The sequence below is a fragment of the Mytilus trossulus genome, chromosome 5 (assembly GCF_036588685.1).
Source record: "Mytilus trossulus isolate FHL-02 chromosome 5, PNRI_Mtr1.1.1.hap1, whole genome shotgun sequence".
Lineage (NCBI taxonomy): Eukaryota > Metazoa > Mollusca > Bivalvia > Mytilida > Mytilidae > Mytilus > Mytilus trossulus.
In genome coordinates, this window is record NC_086377.1 from 16,066,506 (window position 1) to 16,090,405 (window position 23,900).

General features: G+C 31.9%; 2 protein-coding genes across 2 annotated transcripts; one reads left to right on the top strand and one right to left on the bottom strand.

The window, feature by feature from the left end:
- Positions 1-962: 962 nt before the first annotated feature.
- Positions 963-9,617, top strand: LOC134717656 (antistasin-like). The gene is made up of 7 exons (XM_063580152.1): positions 963-1,022; positions 3,586-3,595; positions 4,378-4,473; positions 5,245-5,337; positions 6,381-6,473; positions 8,647-8,739; positions 9,470-9,617. The coding sequence occupies exons 1-7, from the start codon at positions 963-965 to the stop codon at positions 9,613-9,615; spliced, it is 591 nt and encodes a 196-aa protein (XP_063436222.1). The 3' UTR covers positions 9,616-9,617.
- Positions 9,618-15,464: 5,847 nt separating this feature from the next.
- Positions 15,465-21,246, bottom strand: LOC134719452 (uncharacterized). The gene is made up of 5 exons (XM_063582444.1): positions 20,912-21,246; positions 20,175-20,195; positions 19,223-19,540; positions 16,867-16,965; positions 15,465-15,543 (listed from the first exon to the last, which is right to left on the bottom strand). The coding sequence occupies exons 1-5, from the start codon at positions 21,216-21,218 to the stop codon at positions 15,515-15,517; spliced, it is 774 nt and encodes a 257-aa protein (XP_063438514.1). The 5' UTR covers positions 21,219-21,246; the 3' UTR covers positions 15,465-15,514.
- Positions 21,247-23,900: the final 2,654 nt, after the last annotated feature.

Genomic DNA, 23,900 nt, shown 5'->3' on the forward strand with positions numbered 1-23,900 from the left:
GGTTGATATACACTTTTCACGTCAATTTATCGCGATTAACCCTTTTAGACTTTTCCTTGTGACCATTCAAGGAATATTTTGATTAGTTATAGATCTTAGTTTTTCAGTATTTGTAATTGGTACTGGTATAAAATGGACACTAACCTTTAAGGTGGTACCTAACACGACAGGGAGATAACTCTGTAAAATCAGCTGAACGTTTTAATTACGTTGCGTTGTTAAGAGAACATTAAGCTTCTCAATGATCAAAATTAGTGTTTGTCAAACTGCTATATAACCATTGTAATTTTGCTGATAAAATGGTTGGTTCCAATTTTTTGAAATTTATATATTTTTGTCAAAGGGTCAAAGAAAAAAATATCTCAAAATTTTATGAAAATTTAAAGAGTCAAATTGATTTTAGTGAAAGTGTTAGGTACCACCTTAAATATAGCTCCTATGGCTGTTATTGCTTCTATCATTCTCTGAACAATATTTACGATAATTGTCTTTATGTTCTTGTCAATGTAAAGTCAACTTGTTTGCATTAAGGTGGTACCCAACACTTTCACTAAAATTAATTTTGACAAAATATTTATTTTGACTCATAAATAAAAATATAAAAATTTCAAAAATTTTGAACCAACCATTTCATAAAACAAATTACATTGGTTATATAGCAGTTTGACAAACACCATTTTTGGTCACTGAGAAGCTTAATATACCATTTACAACACAGCGTAATAAAACGTTGCGCTGACTTTACAGAGTCAAATCCCTGTAGTAGTGTTTAAAAATGATATGGGGTCATACACTACTACTATAATGGTGAAAAGGGACTGATTCGTGGATAGGGATGACTTAACTTCTGCGGTGGATTTTGTTTTTGAAATATGTTGTTGTTTATTTCTTAATCACTATAGAATAGGGCATGTTATTAAAAAGATAGAGGTCTGCAAACAGACTTTTCTGGTATTGATAATATGGCAAATGAGGCACTTATAAAAGGAATCAAGTTTAGTGCAGAATTGTGTCCGCATGCAGTAAATCATAGAGGACGGTCTCTTAATTTACGTTTTTTGATTGAGTTAAGTCTGCCAATTGATATTTTATCGTGTGTTTTTCTATGTTGTCATGTTATGCTATTGTTTCAGAAAAAGGGAGAAGGTTTGGGTCCATTAAAACGTTTAATCCTGCTGCAAATGTTTGCACCTGTCCTAAGTCAGGAATCTGATGTACAGTAGTTGTCGTTTGTTTATGTGAAATATATGTGTTTCTCGTTTCTCGTTTTTTTATATAGATTATACCGTTGTTTTTTTCCGTTATAATGGTTTTACACTAGTAATTTTGGAGCCCTTTATAGCTTGTTGTTCGGCGTGAGCCAAGGCTCCGTGTTGAAGGCCGTACATTGACCAATAATGGTTTACTTTTTTTTAAATTGTTATTTGGATGGAGAGTTTTCTCATTGGCACTCACACTACATCTTCCCATATCTATCTCAGAAAGTACAGTGTATGCAACTGTAACTGATGAGATACAGAGAAAAATAACTTCATTATATCCTTAAAATCTATTACTCTAGACAATCGAACATCTGTAGATTTTTAAACTAGCCATCTTGTGTAATATAGACTAAGACGAAGGACATCACTGAATGACCATCCCCCTTGATCTTGACCATTGCAACTCCGAGTTTGACATATATTAAGTATATATTCAAAAATCAGATGATAAGTTTCCTACAATAGTTCATTAACAAAACATAGTGCAATGAATTCTTGAAATCTTCTATACATTTTTATAAAATATATAAAATATATCTGGTGAACTTACAGTTACTGTAATAGAATTAGAGTTTGTTATGACAGTTATTGTTTTAAATTTATTATTTTTGTCTGAAGGGTACGGTCTAAAGGTCATTGCGTAGTCAGTCTGGTAACATTTGCAAATACGAAGAACTCTAGCCCTTCAGCTACCAAATATATTATAAAAATAACAAAGAAGAAATGCAACCTGATACAATGATGAGAAAATTTAATTCAGGCTGAAGGTAAAAAAAAAATATATTGCAATTAAATAACATCTGCTTCATTTGCTAAGAAGTATATAAACTGTGTGGTGTTAATATTTATCAGGGTTATAATTCAATACGTTATCTGCATTACTAAACTGGAAGTATGTTTGGATATATTCTACTCATCGCCGTTTCCGTAATCACTATTCAAGTGAGTAGTTTTTCATATATATTCAACATAAGTTATTGTTATCAATTATTATTAAATATTATTATTATTATTATTATTTTAGTTTTATTATTATAAAAATCATACTATAATAAGGTACGTTGATATTGATGATGGGGATAATAAGTTTCTCCTTTCCTTTTTATCTGCGTTTAGTTTTTATTTGTTTCGTTCTTTGTTTTTTCCTTTCAAATCCAAAACAAGATTTTTCGAGATGTTGGATTTTTTATTCAATTAAGAATCTTGATTGGCAAATACGTTTGACCTTTGTCTTCAACCTTGGATAATTCAGTTATTGAACAAGCCAATTGAAATGTTTTGCATGTCTCCTCTTGTTTAAATCAAACGACGAACAATGAAGTCTTGATATAAAATGATGCATGTGCATATTGTTGGTAAACAAACAGTTTGCTTCATTTGTAATTATCCATTTGCAAATTAAAACATATTTTTTTGGTATTTTTTTTCAAACGGGATGTATAAAGACATACCCTCACCTGTCGATGCAATTAATTTTTTTGGCATTGTACAAGTCAATTCTTCTTGACTGTCCATGACGTTAAAAAAGCTAAATTTTAACTTCAACGAACTATGAACATCAGAATTATTTAGTATGTAAAAGTAATATCTTTTTCCTTTTATGCTGTATACCTAACTACAAAAGTACTTGTATTTACCTGTATATGATATTATTGCAAATGGCAGATTTTTGTTTAAGTTTATTATTTTTTTTTCTAAAATTGTTTAACATTTCACAGTGGTATAAATGTATTACTTTAATTTCTCATACCTAACTTTATTGACTTTGTGTTAAAATTGTATCATAGATCAATTATTATAGTTATCATAGAAACCAGGATAATTCAGTACGCCGGACGCGCGTTTCGTGTACATAGGACTCATCAGTGACGCTCATATGAAAATATTTATAAAGCCAAACTCATTTATCGGTTCAGTGTTATTCGCTTGTGTTAATATTTCTTCTTGAGTTAAGCCATTTCAATTGATAAGGGTGAAAACTTGGTACCAGTAAAACGTTTAAACCCCGCTGCAATTGTTTATACTTATCCTAAGTCAGGAATCTGATGTTCGTTTCTCGTTTTTATTTAGATTAGACCATTAGTCTATTCCATTGAGTAGTTTTACACTAGTATCTGATTCCCCCTTTATAGCTTGCTGTGTAGTATAAGCTAAGGCTCTGTGTTGAATACCGTATTTTGACCTTTATTGTTTAGTTTTATAAATTGTGAAGTGGATGGAGAGTTGTCTCATTGCCACGCATACCTCATCTTACTCAATCTTTTCCACTATTTTTTTTAAAAATGAATATAATAACTATTTATTTTTTGTTTTTCCTTTTTAGGCACGAAGTTGTAAGTAAAGTAATAATTATAAGGAAACTATCATTCGAAATTATGGTACACATTTGTATTCAAATTCCTGACTTTTTAATGTCTATCATTAAATCAGCACATATTGTTTGTCTTGAAGCTCATTAAACTTATTATGTAGAAAAACCTTATGTTACGTTTTGTATATTTTGTTCTTTTGACGATTTTTATCATAGCATGCTGAGGTTTTCGTCGTCTTATCAATTTAAATGTTGCTTTGGTATGGTCCGCCTTAAGTTGGTACGGTAGTATTTGCATATTTGCTCTTTTGTGTACTCTACTTAGGTAACTGTATCTAAACAGTGTGATTGGACAAAAATACAGTATCAACTGAACATACTTCCCCGAACCAAGGACTTAAAATAGATACGTCCCTGCCCGAACTGAGGGATAAATCAGGTGTAGAAAAATATGAAATAATTTTACATACTGATGAAAATGAATTTTTGAGATTTTTTTAAAATTTTGTATTCACTGCACCATAAAAGACCTAAAATTACTAGTGAACTTAGGTTTCGAAAAATAGCAAAAAAAGTAAATGGTCATGATGCAATGTACATATTCAAATTCATTTCTGAATAGTAAAATGAGAGTACGTCAGTTAACTGTGAATGTAGATGTTTTTTGCAGTGTTAGACAGTGGTAAAAATTCTAAAAAGGCTATCGTTATCCCTTATGGGCCAGGACATACTACCGTGCCACCTCAATTGGGGCGGAGCAAATATATAACAAGAAATGTTTCTTTTTAAAATATTATTTTTCAGACAAATGCGGTAGTAGACCTGTATGTAATATATATTGCAAATACGGTAACCATGTCGACCAAGATGGATGTGATATTTGTAAATGTAAACAACCTCGTAAGTACACACTTAACACACAATAGTAAGTTATTTTAAAAAGATGGATTATGGGTACCGGTACTTTCTGTTTCAAACTAACATATGCGAATGGTTACAATAAAGTATGTAGAATACAAAAACAAAATGGATTCTATATCTTACGTTCATTTATGATTATCGCTTTATAGATTTTTTGGGTTCTATGCTTTTGTCGGAATAATAAACACCTTCAAAATATAGAGACTAAAATTCCATTGGATGATGTTATAATCACCAAAACAAACAAATAGAACAGTATATTGTGAGATCCTTGAAGCAAGACGATGACATCTGGATTGTATTTTGATCAGATCGTTGATGATCAAACAACATGCACAACTACTGATTGAAATCGAGTGACTAATTGATCGTCGTATACTGAATCCATGAAAGGTCAATTATTTGAGCAGTCTGCTTTGCATTGATAACTTAAACATAATTTTAAATTGATAAAAAATCCACAGTTACTTTCAAACTGATTCAAATAAAGATAGTGTATCCATGGCTTATTTACAGGCTTTCTGACGTATGCAAATTCAAATTCTGCCTATCCATTTCTAAAGGTTTTATTAGGTCAAACGATCAATCAGATGAACAGTAAAACAAACCTGTATAATTAATATTTGGTTATGTTCTGAAGCCTCAAATATCACCGTTAAATATTCTTTCCTTGTCTCCTTATTCAAAGATAACATTAACATTTTACTTTTAAGTTTTTACTTAAATGTTCGTTAATGAATAATTTTTCAGCACACTGTTCAGCTGTGATGTGTATGATGCATTGTGAACACGGATTTAAAGTTGGATCTGATGGATGTGAAATTTGTAAATGCAACCAGCCTCGTAAGTTTATATGAGGGGGGGCAATACCTTTTTGTGTTAACCCACTATGGTCTTTTTCAAGGTGTTGTTAACTGTTTTCTGAAATCAATTTAAGCTGTTCACTTTTTCAACCCACTTTGTTAACTTTGTTGTGATTCCGAGTATATCTTAAGACCAATATATACCTTGGATGGTCGTTCCTGCAGGAACGGCCGATTGCTCTTCCTAGCGTGAATAGTCGTCTGTATAAGCCATTAGTTCAACCGGAAGAAGATGGTTTCTGGGAAGTGCTTCGGACATCTCTAGATGGTCTGTCTGATTACCTTAAACTAACCCTCCGATTACTACAAATTTATCAGCATTTTTGCATTTTGTGTTAACTGTTTTTTTTACAAAAATCGAGGTGTTGTTAACATGTTAACAGACCCCCTGTTGCTCCCATCTCTTATTTGATTATTAAATCTAACTGTATTCCAATTGTTTGCAAATCAGTATAAATCATAATTGATAAGAACACTTTGTACAAAATAAAGGCAACAGTAGTATACCGCTGTTCAAAACTTATAAATCCATGGACAATGTGACATTTTGTTATTACAAATTTAAACAGATTCGATAGAACCTGACTAATTAATCAGATTTGTGTTGGGCGAGAGAAGGACAAAGGTCAGTTTTTTATTATTCATTTTGGGTGTGGGGGTTATTAAACGGTTGAACGATTTCAGAAATATGTTAACATTTGGAGATTTTGTAATTTCTTATGAAAAAGTTTATGTTGCATAGGGGTTCAATTGAATTTTACTCATGCAAACTCTATACCTATATCATTCGTTTGACCTTACATACAAAACCGTTACCTTTGCTGTTTTTATAAGGATCCAGAGTTATACTGATAAAGGTTTATGAGTTAAAGCATACCGACAAAGCTTTACTTAAAAAAAAAAAAGGGTTTATCAGTTGAACAATTGAGAATAAATTTCTGATCTTAGTTTAGTAATTTTTACTTTCATTTTATTCCAAGGAAAATTTACATATTTACTTAATAAGGTTATATAAATTTTTAGCTCACTGCCCCGATGTTATGTGTGCTATATATTGTGGACACGGCTTTAAAGTTGGAGCTAATGGTTGTGAAATTTGTAAATGCAACCAGCCTCGTAAGTATATTAGTAAACTAAATCTCATTTTCCAAATCGTTGCACAAATCTCTTGACTTTGAACAACATACATGTATGAAAATTGGTTATCTAAATTATAACATTATACAAAAAAAATGCATTGCTATGCTCCATCTAGAGGCAATACATTTTATTGTTGGTCTATGCGTTCGTTCGGTCTGTCCCGCTTCTGATTAAAGTTTTTGGTCAAGGAAGGTTTTAATGATGTTGAAGTCCAATCACCTTCAAACTTAGTACATATGTTCCCTATGATATGATCTTAGTAATTTTAATGCCTAATTAGAAGTTTGACCCCAATTACACGGTTCAATGAACAACGAAAATAACAGTGCGAGAGGGGCATTCGTGTACTACGGACATTTTCTTGTTTTATTATAATTAAATTATTTTTTTGGGGGGGGGAGGGGGCGGGTAGAATGTATACTCTTTTTTTATAATTTGTTTGGGTGTGTTGACTTTGATTTAAACAAAAGTTTAGAAAAATCTACAAATATATGCAAAATGGTATGCAAATAGATAAAGGAAGATGTGGTGTGAGTGCCAATGAGACAACTCTCCATCCAAATAACAATTTAAAAAGTAAACCATTATAGGTTAAAGTACGGCCTTCAACACGGAGCCTTGGCTCACACCGAACAACAAGCTATAAAGAGCCCCAAAATTACTAGTGTAAAACCATTAAAACGGGAAAACAAACGGTCTTTTCTGTATAAACAAAACGAGAAACGCCTTCATACCATGTATTTTGTTAACCAACGATTGAGGAACACATGCAACAAATCCGTATGTTAAAAAAGAAGATGTGGTATGATTGCCAATGAGACAACTATCCAAAAAAGCCCAAAATGACACAAACATTAACAACTATAGGTCACTGTACGTCCTTCAACAATGAACAAAGCCCATACCGCATAGTCAGCTATAAAAGGTCCCGATAAGACAATGTAAAACAATTCAAACGAGCAAACTAACTGCCTTATTTATGTAAAAAAATTAACGAAAAACAAATTTGTAACACATTAACAAACGACAACCACTGAATTACAGGCTCCTGACTTTGGACAGGCACATACATCAATAATGTGGCGGGATTAAACATGTTAGCGGGATCCCAACCCTCCCCTAACCTGGGACAGTGGTTAAACAGTACAACATAAGAAGTTAGCGCAATATTTTGTGTTGTGATGATACCATACATTCTACTGTGTGGGATTAAAACAATATCACACCTGTTTTTATGCTGGATTGTTGTCGTGTTGTATTAATCCTTTTCATTATAACTTATTTAAAGCATCTTTGTTTAAACTAAAAAGAAGTTATCGAACTCATAACTTATGTATTGTTCAAATGTATAAGGAGGGTCTCGGTGGCCGGGTTGTCTAAATTGTTAATACTGTAATCTCTATCCAGTCAAGACTGCTATTGTGAGCTCGAATCCCGCTCTTGCGGGTGCACTTGACTCTAATCTTTACTGACTAAGTTTATGATTTTTCCTATCGAAGGTCGGTAGTGTTATTTTGTCAATCTAGTAACACAGAAAACACTAACCACTATCAAATAGCCTAAATGCAGTGCTTCAAAGTGGGGTAAAACACGAAAAAACAAATCAAATCATAGTGTATAGACTTTATTTCTAACAATCTTTTTGTAAAACTTTTACCAGATACATATCAAGTGTCTAGAAAAGTTGATCTTTTTAACCAGTTCATTATTGGATATTAGTATATACTTGGCAATTTTAGAAATTATTTAAAATGAAGGAATGTATCTTCCTCGTGGAAAGCTCAGATTCTTTGCATAGCTTTGGCTATACTTTTTGTCCTTTTTGGAACATAGTTTTTCATCTTTAAATAAACTTTTGATTTCAAGATATTTTAGCCTCGTTCATCACCGAAGAAACATTGGTTGTCGAAATGCACATCTGGTACATACAAAAAAAAATTAATACCGTTAAATTCGGACACATTCTCAATCCGTTCTAATTTTGTTGGTAAGCTTATTTTAACAAAACTTAGCTTTATACATAATATACATTTGACATTAGCATTGGGTGGGCTGTTCTCTTTTTGACGCATTCCCAATTTCAATTCTCAATTCAATGTCATTATAAAGAACCGAGGTAAAATATCGACGTTCTATTTTGATATTGTAGCCCACTGTCCCGATCTGAGTTGTAGAATGTTCTGCGATCATGGATTCAGAGTTGGTGCTGACGGATGTCAGATTTGTCAATGCAGAACACCAGGTGAGACTGTACATAAACATGATCAACGTCCTCGGTCCTCTTTAACTTCGTTATTTTTATTTTGCTTTTTTTATCATATTTTTATTCGAGCGTCACTTATGGGTCTTTTGTAGACGAAATGCGCGTCTGGTGCAAATATAAAAAAAAAATCTGATATCTATTATGAGTTAATTATGAATAAAAACATTCTTTTGAAGACTGAAACAAAAAGAACTTTTTTATTCAAACTCACATAGTTTCAGAATTATGACGATGTTTATTGTACATTTCTATTTCTTGCATTATTCAGAGAAAAGTAATTGGAAAGACATGTGATGTCATTCAATTTCTAGATAAAGTATGACATGCATGATAAAATTCTAAATACACTGTAAAAAATTATGTTGATACATTTTTTAATATATTTTAAACGAGGAGACACATGACTCAAATAAAGTTACAAAAAGAGAGGCATATCAAATCGACGACTTTACATTATTTTGAATTATATATATCCACCGTATATTTGTAGAGCAAATGTATTTGTCAGCAAATTTGAGTATAGATGCTTATGGTTATCCTGTTAATGTTCATCATGGGACCAAACAGCTCTTCATGTATTCATACATTCTGAACTTCAACTTTTGATTTAAACGTTCCAAATAGTTTATCAGAAAAACCCGCACAATGTCTAATTGTTAATTATAAGTCTCTATTTATACTTGAATAATAAATAAATCATTTATTACAGTTCGAGTTGGGATGGAATCTAAAGATGAAAGACTAAGTAAAAACAACATATACGAACATAAAGTTTCAACAATAAAATTTAAAGTTCATTTCTTATGTTTATTCTATTTCAGTCCTGCATCATGTTATAAGTGTAAAAGAAATTGACTCTTAAGTAATTATAATGGAATGTGTAAAAATTATTTGTTCATTTTAAAAAAAAAGAAAATAAAAGAATTTCACAAACACACCAGATGAATTGTGTCACAGGCACTCATAACAAATCTTATAATTTCTATTGAGTTCAAGGTGGTACCTAACACTACAGGGAGATAACTCTGAAAAATCAGTTAAACGTTTTATTTACGTTGTGTTGTTAAGGGAAAATTAAGATTTTCAAAGATCAAAATAAGTTTTTGTCAAATACTATATAACCAGTGTAATTTTTCAGATGAAACGGTTGGTTCAAATTTTTTGAATTTTTTATATTTTTGTCAAAGGGTCAAAGTAAACACTTTGTCAAAAAATTAAGAAAATTAAACGAGCCAAAAAAATGTAGGTTAAAGTGTTTGGTACTACCTTAAATAATATTTCACAATTGTAAGGGGAAATGCATTTGATATATGGGACTTGAAAGTGTCCTGCGGAAATCTACTTCTCAGTCAGTCAATATATTTAGGAAACAATGGTAAGTAGCAGACATTTAAATCTCATCAATGAATTATGAAGATATGTTTAGGTTATAAACAAAAACCCAACAATGTGTATGAATTTTAAAATAAACAAGACATAATTGTTTGAACGGGAAAGTCTCCAATGTGCATATTACCTACATTACGAGCTGATAAATTGAATGGATGTGGCAGAAACTATCGTTTATATGTAGTTGAGAGATAAATAATGTGTTACACTCTTAACTTTGTTTAAGGGTGTTTGCTTGTCATTTTTTGGAATTTTTGTCAGATTTTCGGTATCCGCTGGTTTCAACAATTTGAATGCCTTAAAACATTTTAGTGGCTCATATCTCGAAAACAAGCACATTGACCCCATATTTTTTTTTTTGCTTTTTTGCTAAGTTAATCCCCTGTCAATATATACTAGTTTTTTGGAAAGTTATTTATTTTGAAACTGAGCAGCAAACATCCTTAATGCAGTTATAGAATATTAATAACAAAGTATTGCAATTTGACCGCCACTGTGTCAACTTTATTTTGATTCAAATATTACTTACATATTTGATTATTTGATAAACCTTTGTGCATTGCCTGCTTTGTTTTACAAATGATTCAAATGACTTTGAAACGGGGACACCTAGCCGCCCAAAGTTATAATCTAGGTAAAATATTGTAACTACAAAACGTGCAATTAGAATTATTAACTTGACTGTGTTAAAAGTGTACTCTAACATGTTGTTCCCAAATAGTTACGTCTCTACTATTGACCAGGAACACGCAGATGTACTAGCACTAAAACCCAGACTAAGATTTTAAAAAAAATATTAAATCCTTACCAGAACAAAGAACGATATAAAGGGAACCTTTGATAAAGGGTCAACATGCGTCATACAGTATTTCACCAGATACTGACAGTGAAATCGAGGATAAGTCCTATATTACAATGACAAAGATATCAGCACAAACATATAAATATGAAAACTCCTGCTCTCACATTATTATGCATAAGGTGAAACTGTGTGTTGCTACAGCGATAAACTAGAAATATCATTCAGATGAGGAATCAACGTATTATCTGTTGAAAATATCAAAGTGCTTTTTATAGTAAGTCAACACCATGATAAGTATCTGATAACTGTAGACTGATGGACTTCATCAGGGTTGTATAGAAAGTGAATCTGGAGATATGGAGGACGCGCCGCGCCGTCTTCTAACGAACCAGAACATAAGACTTTAGGAAATATCTAGGTGAACGTATTCAGCAAAAACAAGTGTTTTAAAATAAAACTTTACACATGAAAACAAGTTGGTTTTTTTAAATATAATCTTAATCAACTAATTTGAATGAATTGATGTTGACTTACTATAAAAAGCACTTGATATTTTCAACAGATAATACGTTGATTCCTCATCTGAATGATATTTCTAGTTTATCGCTGTAGCAACACACAATTTCACCTTATGCATAATAATGTGAGAGAAGGAGTTTTCGTATTTATGTTCTACTAATAGTTACATCTGATAAAGTTTTTTTATGGGTTTTCGTACGCGGATTTGTTTTATTTGATAATAACTACATTAGATGTATGTTTCATTATAATACGTTATTCTGATTGGCTAACTAGCAACCTCGTGATATTCCTAAATCAATTGTATTACACAATGCAAGTTTTCATTTCATGACACGAGGTCCCACAATAAAGTGCACAGGTAAATGAAATAAAAACATGATAAAAGGCATGTTTTGGTGAGTCTAAAGGTAAAAATGTAATTATATGTATCGAATGCTTTTTTTTTTGTAAATTTAAAGAGTTGTAAAAACGTCGACCGTACGCACATCTTTAGTATGAAGCGCTTCCGAGCTTCATACAAAATGTACTCCGGTCAACGCTTTTACACCCCAATAAATTTACAAAAAAGAGCATTCAATTCTTAAATGATGCCTTTACACTACATTATTGATTGGTTAATGTGTACTCATACACTCCTTTCTATTAGAAGCTATTGGCCTTTAACTTGCTCATGTTAATTGCAGTGTCTTCGAGAATACTCAGATCTGTACTTTGAGTCTTTTGTGTCTGTATGATGAGTTTCCAACTATTGAACCTTTTGTTTTTGTTTTGTGTAGTATTGTTACACAATTGGTATAAGAATAAGAATAAGAATTAAAAACCAATTGTTCAAAGAACAATTGCAGGTCTTTCCATCAATAAGTATCTATTTTGATATGAAAATATTAAAATTTAGTTGAAAATGTCAGTTCCTATGGCTTAATGATGTATAAATATGAATTTCAAGCAAAGGTCAAAATCTAGAACGTCCAATTAACCTATGACCTTGACCTCAATTTTAAGGTCATAAACCAAGGATTCCAAATCAAAAGACCCTAGGTCTGTATTATGTATGGTTCATGAGTAATATCCCGTTACGCATAATTCTAAATATAAAAGGGGCAAAAACTCCCATTTATTGTCTACGCACCCTTCCAATCAAAATTTATCAGTAACGACATGTCGCAACTAACAATTTAGTAAAAATAATTTGTTGAAATCTTATAAAGTTAATGAAAAAGAGTTAAAATAAGCCAAAATCAAAATTTAGAATTTGACCTTGACCTTTGACCTTGACCTAATTTTCATTTTTTTGGACCAAGGATCTTAAATCAAAAGATCCTTGGTCTCTAGCACTTATGGTTTACAAGATAGAAATGCATATCACTTATATCAAATGCATAAGGGGAAATAACTATCATATGGAGCGTTCATATCACTTCGTCCAAAATAGGACAAATCATGTGAAGGATATAACGAGCAATTTGGTAAAATAAATTTGTCATAATATTTTACGGTTGCGAAGGAGTTGCGCTAACAAGGAAAACAGTGTTTGGGGAGATAACTCCTACAAACAAAAGTATTCTTTTACGCAGGGTAAATTTCAAAAGCGCATAAACTGTTCGATATCATATACCAAATATCTAAGCGACATATTGCGAAACAAATGTTTATCGCAAGAACAAAATTAGGCGGAAGAAAAAAAAAAAAATTAAAAACCAATTGTTCAGAGAACAATTGAAGGTCTTTCCATCAAAACAATGTATTTTGATATGAAAAGTTGTGAAACTAAGTTTAAAATGTCATTTCAATCGTCAAATGATAGCTCCTAATAAGCTGATTCCAAAAATATATTGTTTCCATACATTGTTTTTAAATAAGGGAGATAATTTGTTTCTTCCGGTTTCAAAAATGTTACTTCCGATTATATTTGAATATTTACTTGACACTAATTCCAAAAATATCTGGTTCTATATACTTTTATATTAATAAAGTACAAAAAAATAGCTACTTCCGGTTTACAAAAGGTCACTTCCGGTTGTTTTTTTCAAGGTTAAATGGTTTGATACCTTTTTCTAAAAGTTGTATATCTTTATCATGTATACATATAGAATAAAAGCAAAGGTCAAAATCTAGAACGTCAAATCAAGCTATGACCTTGAGATCAATTTCAAGGTCATAAACCAAGGACCTCAAATCAAAAGACCATAGGTCTTAATTATATTTAGTAAATGAGTTATATCACCAAACACGTATTTCTAAATACAAGAGGGGAGAAAAACTCCCTTTTGCATTCAACGTACACTTGCAATCAAAATTTACATCTTACGACATGTCGCAACTAACAATTTAGTAAAAATAATTTGTTGATATCTTATACAGTCTTTGGATATAAGTGAAAATAAGCCAAATTCAAATATTAGAATATGACCTTGACCTTTGACCTTGACCTAATTTTCATTTTTTGGGACCAAGGACCTCAAATCAAAAGATCCTAGGTCTCTATCACTTATGATTTATAAGATAGAAATTCATATCACTTATATCAGATGCATAAGGGGAAATAACTCTCATATGGAGCGGTCATATCGCTTCGGTCAAAATAGGACAAATCATGCCAAGGATATAACGAGCAATTTTGTAAAATAAATTTGTCATAATCTTTCACGGTTGCGAAGGAGATGCGATAACAAGGAAAACAGTGTTTGGGGAGATAACTCCTACAAAGAAAAGTATTCGTTTACGCAGGGTAAATTTCAAAAGCGCATAAACTGTTCGATATCATATACAAAATATCTAAGCGACATATTGCGAAACAAATGTTTATCGCAAGAACAAAATTAGGCGGAAGAAAAAAAAAATAATCAAAAGAAAAACAATAGGTCTTTCCACAGAAAAGTGGAAAGACCTAATAATCAGAAGAAAAACAATAGGTCTTTCCACAGAAAAGTGGAAAGACCTAATAAGAATAAGAATACTTTATTAATCCAATTATGGTATATGTTAGGAGATGGTTTGATGACAGAAACCTGTTAAACCTCGCCTCATTATTCATATACCTGCCGGTGTCCGTAAATCCGTTGTCATTTAACTGTTTATATCATGTATATTACATTATTTTCTTTTTTGTTGTGAACATACAGTGTTTCGCTCGACTAGTTAACACTTGTAATCTCTATGACTTTGAACGCTTTGAAAGCTCGCAGTTATCCTTTTATATTTGATGCGTTTCCCTCAGTTTTAGTTTGTAACGAGGATTTGTTTTTTTTTTCCCAATCGATTTATGAATTTCGAACCGCGGTATACTACTGTTGAATGTATTAACTAACCGGTATGGATTTTACTTTTTATATAAAGCCGTATCGTGGTCTAAGGTTATTCATTTTTACTTCATCTGGTCTGTGGTGGAGATTTGTTCTCCTTTGCACACATGCAATCATATCTTTGAGTATGTTTGTTTTGTTCATACATCGCTGACAATGTAATGGAATTTGATACGACTGTCATACAAGTGAGAGGTTTAGCTAGCTATAAAACCAGGTTCAATCCACCATTTTCTACATTAGAAAATGCCTGTACCAAGTCAGGAATATGACAGTTGTTATCAATTCGTTTGAAGTGTTTTGACTTTTGATTATGCCTTTTGATTTTTGATTTTCCTTTTTGAATTTTCCTCGGAGTTCAGTATTTTTGTGTTTTTACTTTATACAGTGTCTTCAAAATTTTATTTTGATACATTGACAAATTAACTGTAAGGAGTTTTAATTATGTATGACTTGTTAACTAAACTGTAAAGACAGCATGCACTATACATGCATTTAAATTATATCAGTACAAACAAAATTATACAGCTGAATGATTCTGGTGTTTTCTTAGAATTTAGACCTCGTGTGGGCATTCCTAATTGCCACCAAACGAAGTTATGTCACAAATGCTTCCATATAGAACCTTATCGAACTCAATATTTCGACGATGGTTAAATGTACACAATAGAAGGTTAAACAAGATATCCAACAGTGTGACAATTTTATTTCATAGTTTTGTCATTTAAATCTTGGCGTTCTACCAATGAAGGTAATTCTTGTACTTCTCTGAAATATAGATAAATAATAACTTGCGATAAATAGTTCAATAAGCATTTAAAAATCATAATAATGGCAATACAAACACGCCTACGGGTGCGGGAGTGTCTCGCTACATTGAAGACCCATTGGTGGCCTTCGGCTGTTGTCTGCTCTATGGTCGGGTTGTTTTCGCTTTGACACATTCCCCATTTCCTTTCTCAATTTTACGATAAACTTATTTGACATATTATCAAACTGATTCCATTGACCAGAGGATTCGGTCACATATCAATTTAGACGATGTTTCTCTTTACTTTCGTCTTTGTTTTTTTTAAACAAATTAGATTATCCAAATATAGATATGATATAACATATATAAGAGTGTGTGTTTAAGGAAGGGGTGCAATAGTAAGAGAGTGTATATTGTAAAATGAGGTTACTTGTGCCATATTTATTTGTTGAAATTTTCAAATGAATTATTATTATGTTTTGTTTATTTCACCTGACTACGGGTAGCGTAAATTTAACATTAAATCTTAGATTTGTCCTGCCTATGTATAACATGATGACATCAGGACGTAAAGCAGACATCAAGCAATCAATAGATCAATCAAAACTTTAAGATGTTCGCTAGTCATGTTTTGGAATTTTTGTCAGATTTTCGAAATCCTCTAGTCTTATATATTCAAATGCCTTAGAATATTTTGCTCATTGACCCAAACTTCTCTATTAAATTCTTTTATATGTATGATTTTAAACCATCTCAAAAAGTCATTTAAAATACTTGTCATTTTTAAATAGTTTCGAGCTTTTAAACACGTCAATGATAAAGCTATGAAAAAGCAAGACCGCCAAAGTTTTTATAGCTTATATCTGAAAACATACATATTGACCTATATTGCTTTTTGCACTTTTAGACTGATTAACTGATTTAAGGAGTTATCTCCCTGAACCAAAATCTACCCCCTCAAATAGAATGATTTGTCAGCGTATTTGTAACTTTGTATGACAGTGTGGATGTCGATTCCTTCATCGCTGTATTCTTTTGCGTTAAGAAATCTATTTCAATTTTACAAGTATTGTCAATTATTCATCATTTTTAATATCTTAAAATCCCATTATTCTTCATTCCTGTTTGATTTTATCTATTAGTGTCTATTCTTTTATTTTCTTATCCTTATTTCTTTGAAAAGGCTTATCATTCAGTCCCTCTTATTAGAAATATAAGAAAATGCATTGAACGAACTGATTATCCCACAGTTGTCTATACATGATAAATTGCCCATTACTGGAAATCAACGTCCTACAGAAAAGTGTTCTGAATTTATAAGAATTACTATAAAAACTTACTTTTACAATAGGCAGCAGTGTTTCTACCATATCCGTTAGGTGATCTGGAAGGTGCTTGTCGGCACTTACAAAATGCTGCGCACAATGTTTTTGAAGGTCCTGTGATCAAACAAAAGATGGAATTATATGACATTTCATTTTAAAACTTATCTTTTTTTGTAAATAACTGTTGATAACTAAAGTGCGATCAATGCCAATGAGACAAATTTAAGCTGGGGGTTGAACGTGTGTTTTTTTTTAAAGAAGGAAAATAATAGAAAAGCGGCATACCAAATGAACCTGCAAAGTCGCAAAAATAAAAAAAAAATCACAACTCGAAGGCAAAAAATAAAACAACATTTTACAGAACGCAGTATACGAAAATAAAGACTGTACAACACGAACCCCACCAGCAAAAATGGAATCATCCCAGGTTCACCAAAAGGATAACCATCCAACATGTCAAATTCGACAATTCAACATCGGATATAGACAGAGAACAAATACAGACAACCTACAGTACAATAAAAATATACATGCTCCGGGGTGGAATATTTTAAATTATTATACGTCACGTTAAAATGCAATATTTTGATTGGCTAAGACGAGAGTGTAAATTTACTTAATCACATTGCTGAGCGGCTGACTATTTTTTTAGACCAATCAGAAATCGACAATTCAAAGAACAATGAATTGAATTTAAATCAAGGAATTAAATACAATGATTAAGTTCTACATGTTCTACGTGTTGGCTAAGATTTTATTATCAACTGTTAAAATAAATAAAATAAAACATCTTGCTTGACTTTTTTTTCTAATGCCCGTAACGTTGTTATGAACGTGACGTCATAGAAAATACTTTTGAAATAAAAATAATTTGTAAAAGCCAATAATGATAGGACATTCAGTATAATAAATTAAATAACACATAGCTGAGAAGGTGATAGAGCAGAGGTTGACAATTTTTTCTCGGGGTACCAATCTGCTCTATCACTCTCTCAGCTAAGTGTTATTTATAAACTATTCGAAAAGCTTTCAATTACACCTCTTTAGCGTTGTGTATCTTAAAGATTACGAATTTCATTTCACTTTTAACAAAAAAAAAATGTTGAATGATCACGAACACTGTGACTATATATATATGCAAGTTTTTTTTCGGTCTGTTTCGAATACTCTATATCGCTTCCTGGATTGCACATCTAAACCTATTTTGCATACCCCGTATCGAAAAGATAAACCCGTATCGCATAGCTATATCTGTATTGCATACCGGGCATGGCGTCATATATCAAATGACGTTAAAGTTTGATATATGACGTCTAGCTGATGTATTTCCTTGAATGATACGAAATGTATTCTCATTAAATTTGAATTTAAAGAAAATTGATTGCTAACAAGATGGGTCATTTATGACACCGAGTCAACCTAAAGATTTTCATTATAAAAAATGATCAATTACCCACGATTCTATCTCAAATTTTTATGTGCAAAGAAATACATATCTCATTACAATAGAAAGTGGGTCCATAATCTTTATTTTCATGTGTGACAAGAAAACAATATTTGTTTTCATCCAAATAGGGTGGACATGAATATTTTTTCTTCTTCTGCTAAACCCCACCTAATATACATGTATCAGGAATCAGATTTCGTTCAAATAGACGACAAACTTATCATTTATAGACTTATACATTGCAAAATTCTTATGACTCATATTGGTTTCTAGTGGTGATACAGCATGCGATATAGATTTTGCCATGTATATAAACTCATCATAGATATCAGGACTAAATTCTATATGTACGCCAGACGCGCGTTTCGTCTACAAAAGACTCATCAGTGACGCTCGAATCCAAAAAAGTTTTAAAAAGCCAAATGAAGTACAAAGTTGAAGAGCATTGAGAATCAAAATTCCTAAAAGTGTTGCCAAATACAGCTAAGGTAATCTGTACCTGAGGTAGAAAAGCCTTAGTATTTGAAAAAAATTTGTGTATAATAATTAATAGACAATGTATGGATATTATACGTGTGGGTTTAAACCATCGTTATTCTTAACTCTGTACAAGTCAGAAATATTGCAGTGTTTATGTACTTTCGTTCGTTAGATAATATAGTTTAAAGTTTGAACTTGTCAGGTTTTATAAAATTGCCACCTTTTTCAATCGACGTTTCGGAATCTAATGCATCATGAGTAATATTTTCAAAAGTGAACACCAAAACAAAACGTGATTGGTTACTGATGTAATAAACAATGGAAATTCACCGTTACGTTATTTCATTTTGTAGTACGAAGAATGAGTTACACAAGGTGTTTCAGATTCTGAAACGAAGAATTTACCTTTAAGCTAGTTATGTGTGTCAATACTCATATACTTACTACATTCATATTCTGCATAGAATGATATTGACGTTACATGGTAGGAGCATGAGTGATGGAATTTGTATGTTTTTCCGAACAGCCTAGTATCCACCTTGGCTGTACATTGTTTTTTATAGTCACAACTTTCTCTAGTTGTTTTCAGAACTTCACCACGATTAGCTTGACACGATGGGTGACCGTTGAATCTTTTATTACTTGGATGACAGGGTATGTTTCCATATTGTGCATTTTGAATTTTTAGAAAATAATTTTCATGGCAATAAAGCCTTATGGTATGTTTATTGCAAAACCTCTGCCAATAATTTTGTCTCCATGCTGAAATATAAATGGAATTTCTGGTCGGTATCAGTTATTTGAAGGTATTAAGTAGTCTAAATTGCAGTATAGATTATATGTTGTGTATTGCCTCAGACATAAATTAATTTTTTGAACTTTTAGTCGTTATTAGCTATTTTAAGGTGTGCAAATAGGCGAAATTGCAGTATAGATTATTTAGTTAACGTGATTTCAATTATAAAACTTTTGCCAATAATTTATTGACTGTGGTGTCGAATTAAATTCCGGTATTTTCTTTTAAGGTTACTGGGAAATAAGTCATCATTACATAGGAGCCCTGTGTGTGTATTGTAAAACTTCTGTTTATCATATTCCCCATGCCATAATATAAATCAGAATATTTGCCTGTATTAGACATTATATGAAAATCGTCGGAAGCAATGAAAAATTGAAAAGATGTTCAATGTTATGTTAGAGAGAAAAAATGTTAACTGGATGTTTAGAAAATTATGACGTTCACTCGTAATTCTTTTCTTAAAATTATCGTTGAGGTACAAGATAAAATATATAAAAGAAGTTGTAAAAAGTATCATTTATACGTTAACTTAATAATGATACATATATAATCCGATTGCAGACTAGACTTTAGCGTTCAAAACATGTTTACACTCACCTTTACATTTTCTGAGGCATTCTGTAAAGGAAATAGACATTCACTTTATAAAGAATGTATTAGATAACAACATGTAAGTTGTTGATTTGTATATGTTTACAACTAGAAATACCGTGTAATGCCTCTATAGATAAAATAATCGATATAGACCCTAACACAATCTTAGCTCTGACACTTTTGTGACTGCCGCAGATGCATACTTTTCTGCTTTTGTTAAGTGAGTTGAAAGTGATATAATTTTAGACTGAGTTACTAGTTGTTGTTTTTCTTATATTTTTGGGGGTATTTTCTGTTATGTATAATTGATATCAATTTTTGTAGCGGGCATTTAGTAGTATCTTTTCAAAATAATGCAAATGAAATGTTCTTCGTTATCAGGTTCAACCCATCATTGTTTTCTTAAAATATCCTGTAACAAGTCAGGAAAATGGTAGTTGTTATCTTATAGTACATTTCTGTGTATGTTGCATTGGTTTGTAACCCTGATTTGTTTACACTTGGTCTATTGGTGACTTTTCGAACAGCGGTATACCATGTTGCGTTTATTATCATAAGTAAATGAGAGAAAAAACTAATTATTTAATTGTTAGAAGATTTCATTGAGCTGCTTCTTCATAGACAGATACTTTTGATAAAAACTAATGATGCTAGAATATATCAGAAAAAAGGAAGACTTCACAAACATTACATACATTGTGATAATTTATGATCGAATGAATTAAGTACATTGTACTTACCTAGATGTCCAAATCTATGACCAATGCTACTTTCACCACCATACTGTTCGTTACCTTGTCCACCATACGATGAGTAACTGTGCCCACCATAAGGAGAGTAACTTTGTCCACTATTTTGGAGGTTTACACGTGCATCATACGCGTAGAAATTATTTCCATTGTTTGATGAGTAACCAGAATTATACCGATTACGTGCATAGGCAGGGGGATCACCATGCTGCTCGTTTAGATCAGCATCACTAATTGGAACATTACCTCTGCTTCCAAAGACCACAACAAACACCACAGGGAGATAGAAAAGTTTCATTCTTTCTATATGGGAATGTACTTTAAATGCTCACTTGTCGAAAGTTGATAAAGTATATATATACTAGTTATGGAATTATATTGACCTATACGTGTAAACTTGTGGTTGGTTAGTTTTCATACGTTCTGTTTACTGAACTGTAATATTTCTGATGTAAACTGGGGAAAATTCATATAGAAACAAAATTGTACATGGAAACATATGGGTGTTAATAATGTTCTTCTGTCAGATGAAAATTCAAATATTGATATAACCTGATCGAAAAAAGTAAAATCACAAAAATACTGAACTTAGAGGAAAATCAATTAGGAAAGTCCATAATCACATGGCAAAATCAAATAACTAAACGTATCAAAAACGAATGGACAAGAACTGTCATATTCCTGACTTGGTACAGGCATTTTCAAATGTAGAAAATGGTGGATTAAATTTGGTTCTATAGCGCTAACCCTCTCACTTTAATGACAGTCCTATCAAATTCCGTTATGTTTACATTGATGCATAGATAAACAGACACAATAAATAAAATAATCAAAATATGGGTACATCAGTCATCATCGTATAACAATTTTAAAAGGAACAATTTAACAGAACACTAAAACTTTAAGCCTGATATAAGAAAACAAGATGACAGTGTACGTTTTGAACTTTTGTTCAGAACTTTTTAATGCATAATCCTATCGAAATTATAACCACCATTAATTGCAATAAATTATATCGCTTTTGTCTAAACATTTGCTAAAGGAGAATTATATAAAAGGTGAATCAAATATATAAAGTAGTCCAAATCGGTATCAAGCCTTATCTAAAATATTGAATAGCATTCAGATCGACATTTCATGAGAGTTTAGAAACTTATCATTTTGTATTTTTAATAACATTTGCAAGCAATAACCATAACATAAAGGTACCAATTTTTCTGCACCATGCGCGCATTTTAATAACAATGTATCTTCAGTGATGCCCGCGGCCAATATATCAAAATCCTATAAGTTCGAAATTATCATGAAACTTAAATTAAGTTAATGACAGGACATCATCTATATATCGGAACTCATTTGTAGAGGTTTACATCAGCCTCATGTATAAAAAAGAAGATGGTATGATTGCCAATGAGACAACAATCCACAAAAGATCAAAATAACACAAACATTAACAACTATAGGTCACCGTACGGCCTTCAACAATAAGCAAAGCCCATACCGCATAGTCAGCTATAAAAGGCCTCGATATGACAATGTAAAACAATTCAAACGAGAAAAATGACGGCCTTATTTATGTATAAAAAAGATGAACGAAAACCCAAATATGTAACACATTAACGAACGATAACCACTGAATTACAGGCTCCTGAGTTGGGACAGACACATACATAAATAATGTGGCGGGGTTAAACATGTAAGCGGGATCCCAACCCTCCCCTAACCTGGGACAGTGGTATAACAGTACAACATAAAAACGATCTATAAAAATCAGTTTAAAAAGGCTTAACACATCAGATGGACAAAAATTACAAATGTTCTGGAGCCATTTCTGTAGACAATCTGCCTTTGGGAACAAGTTGTCAAGGAAAGTAGTGGACAGCTGGTTTAAAACTTATATCTATGAATGCCGAGTATAACAAGAAAATTTATCAAAATTATTAAATAGGTTCCAATGTCCAACAATTTTATATCATTATTTTTAGAAAGAAATAAGAAGATGTATTTGTATCTGCCTTTGGGTTTGATTTTTAAGTTATTAGATGTATGACTTCTTTCAACAATCACTGTTGAAAGTATATGGAAAGCTTGAACTAGGGCACGGAGTTGGAACGGTAATTTTGATCGTAAGAATAAATTATTTAGGCATTTTGAGATTTTCAATTTTTTTGACATTATCCACTGCGGAAGTGTCATAACTGTTCAAATCATTCGAGTGAAGCCAAATCGGTTCAGTCGATATTAATACTGTTCAGTTTTTATTTTCATGTATAGACATATATATATACGTCTGAGTCAGTGACAACTCTACAACAGATTCATCCATCGGATCACCATCAATAATTTGTAGGATCATTTACTATAGATAATGGAGCTGAGTTGGTGTCACGATATCTCAGTAGCATGGGTTCGAATCCCGGTAAGGGAAGACCAAAAAAACAAAAACAAAAGCAAATTTGCGAAAGCAAATTTACAGATCCCAACAATGGTATATCTGTAAATTTGCTTTCGCAAATTATACTTCCCTCGCCGGGATTAGAACCCATGCTTCTGAGATATCGTGACACCAAATCGCCTGCACTGCAGCCGTCCCCCTAGACCACACGACCACCCGGGTTCACAAAAATAAAGCCTTCGGTAGCCGTGTGTTATCTTTCCTCGTCAGTTTTAATCTAGCGGCGTACTACAGTACATGATTTATACCTTAGTGCATTTACATGTCTTATTTTAACATATACGTTTTTGGTTTATTGGCGTAATTGACAGAGATGATATAAACACTGCTACGTCAGATTGTAAACGATCCCAATCATATCGAATTTCTGCGAACTTTTCACCTATATATTTGGAACAGCTATATTAAGGCATCCAACAGTAGGAGGATTAGTGATATTTTCAATGTTACATTTTCCAATCACATACACATAACATACTCGCTTCATACATATGTCAAAGGTATAAGTCTTTGTTTCAATATTTA

Excerpts from the sequence above, each read along its gene's own strand:
- LOC134717656 (XM_063580152.1), top strand. The coding sequence starts at position 963 with ATGGCAAATGAGGCACTTATAAAAGGAATCAAGTTTAGTGCAGAATTG. Across the intron at positions 4,474-5,244 it reads TTGTAAATGTAAACAACCTC|CACACTGTTCAGCTGTGATG; the intron begins GTAAGTACACAC and ends ATAATTTTTCAG. Across the intron at positions 6,474-8,646 it reads TTGTAAATGCAACCAGCCTC|CCCACTGTCCCGATCTGAGT; the intron begins GTAAGTATATTA and ends TTGATATTGTAG.
- LOC134719452 (XM_063582444.1), bottom strand. The coding sequence starts at position 21,218 with ATGAAACTTTTCTATCTCCCTGTGGTGTTTGTTGTGGTCTTTGGAAGC. Across the intron at positions 16,966-19,222 it reads CTATGCAGAATATGAATGTA|GACCTTCAAAAACATTGTGC; the intron begins GTAAGTATATGA and ends GTTTGATCACAG. Across the intron at positions 15,544-16,866 it reads CACTGCTGCCTATTGTAAAA|AGAAGTACAAGAATTACCTT; the intron begins GTAAGTTTTTAT and ends TCTATATTTCAG.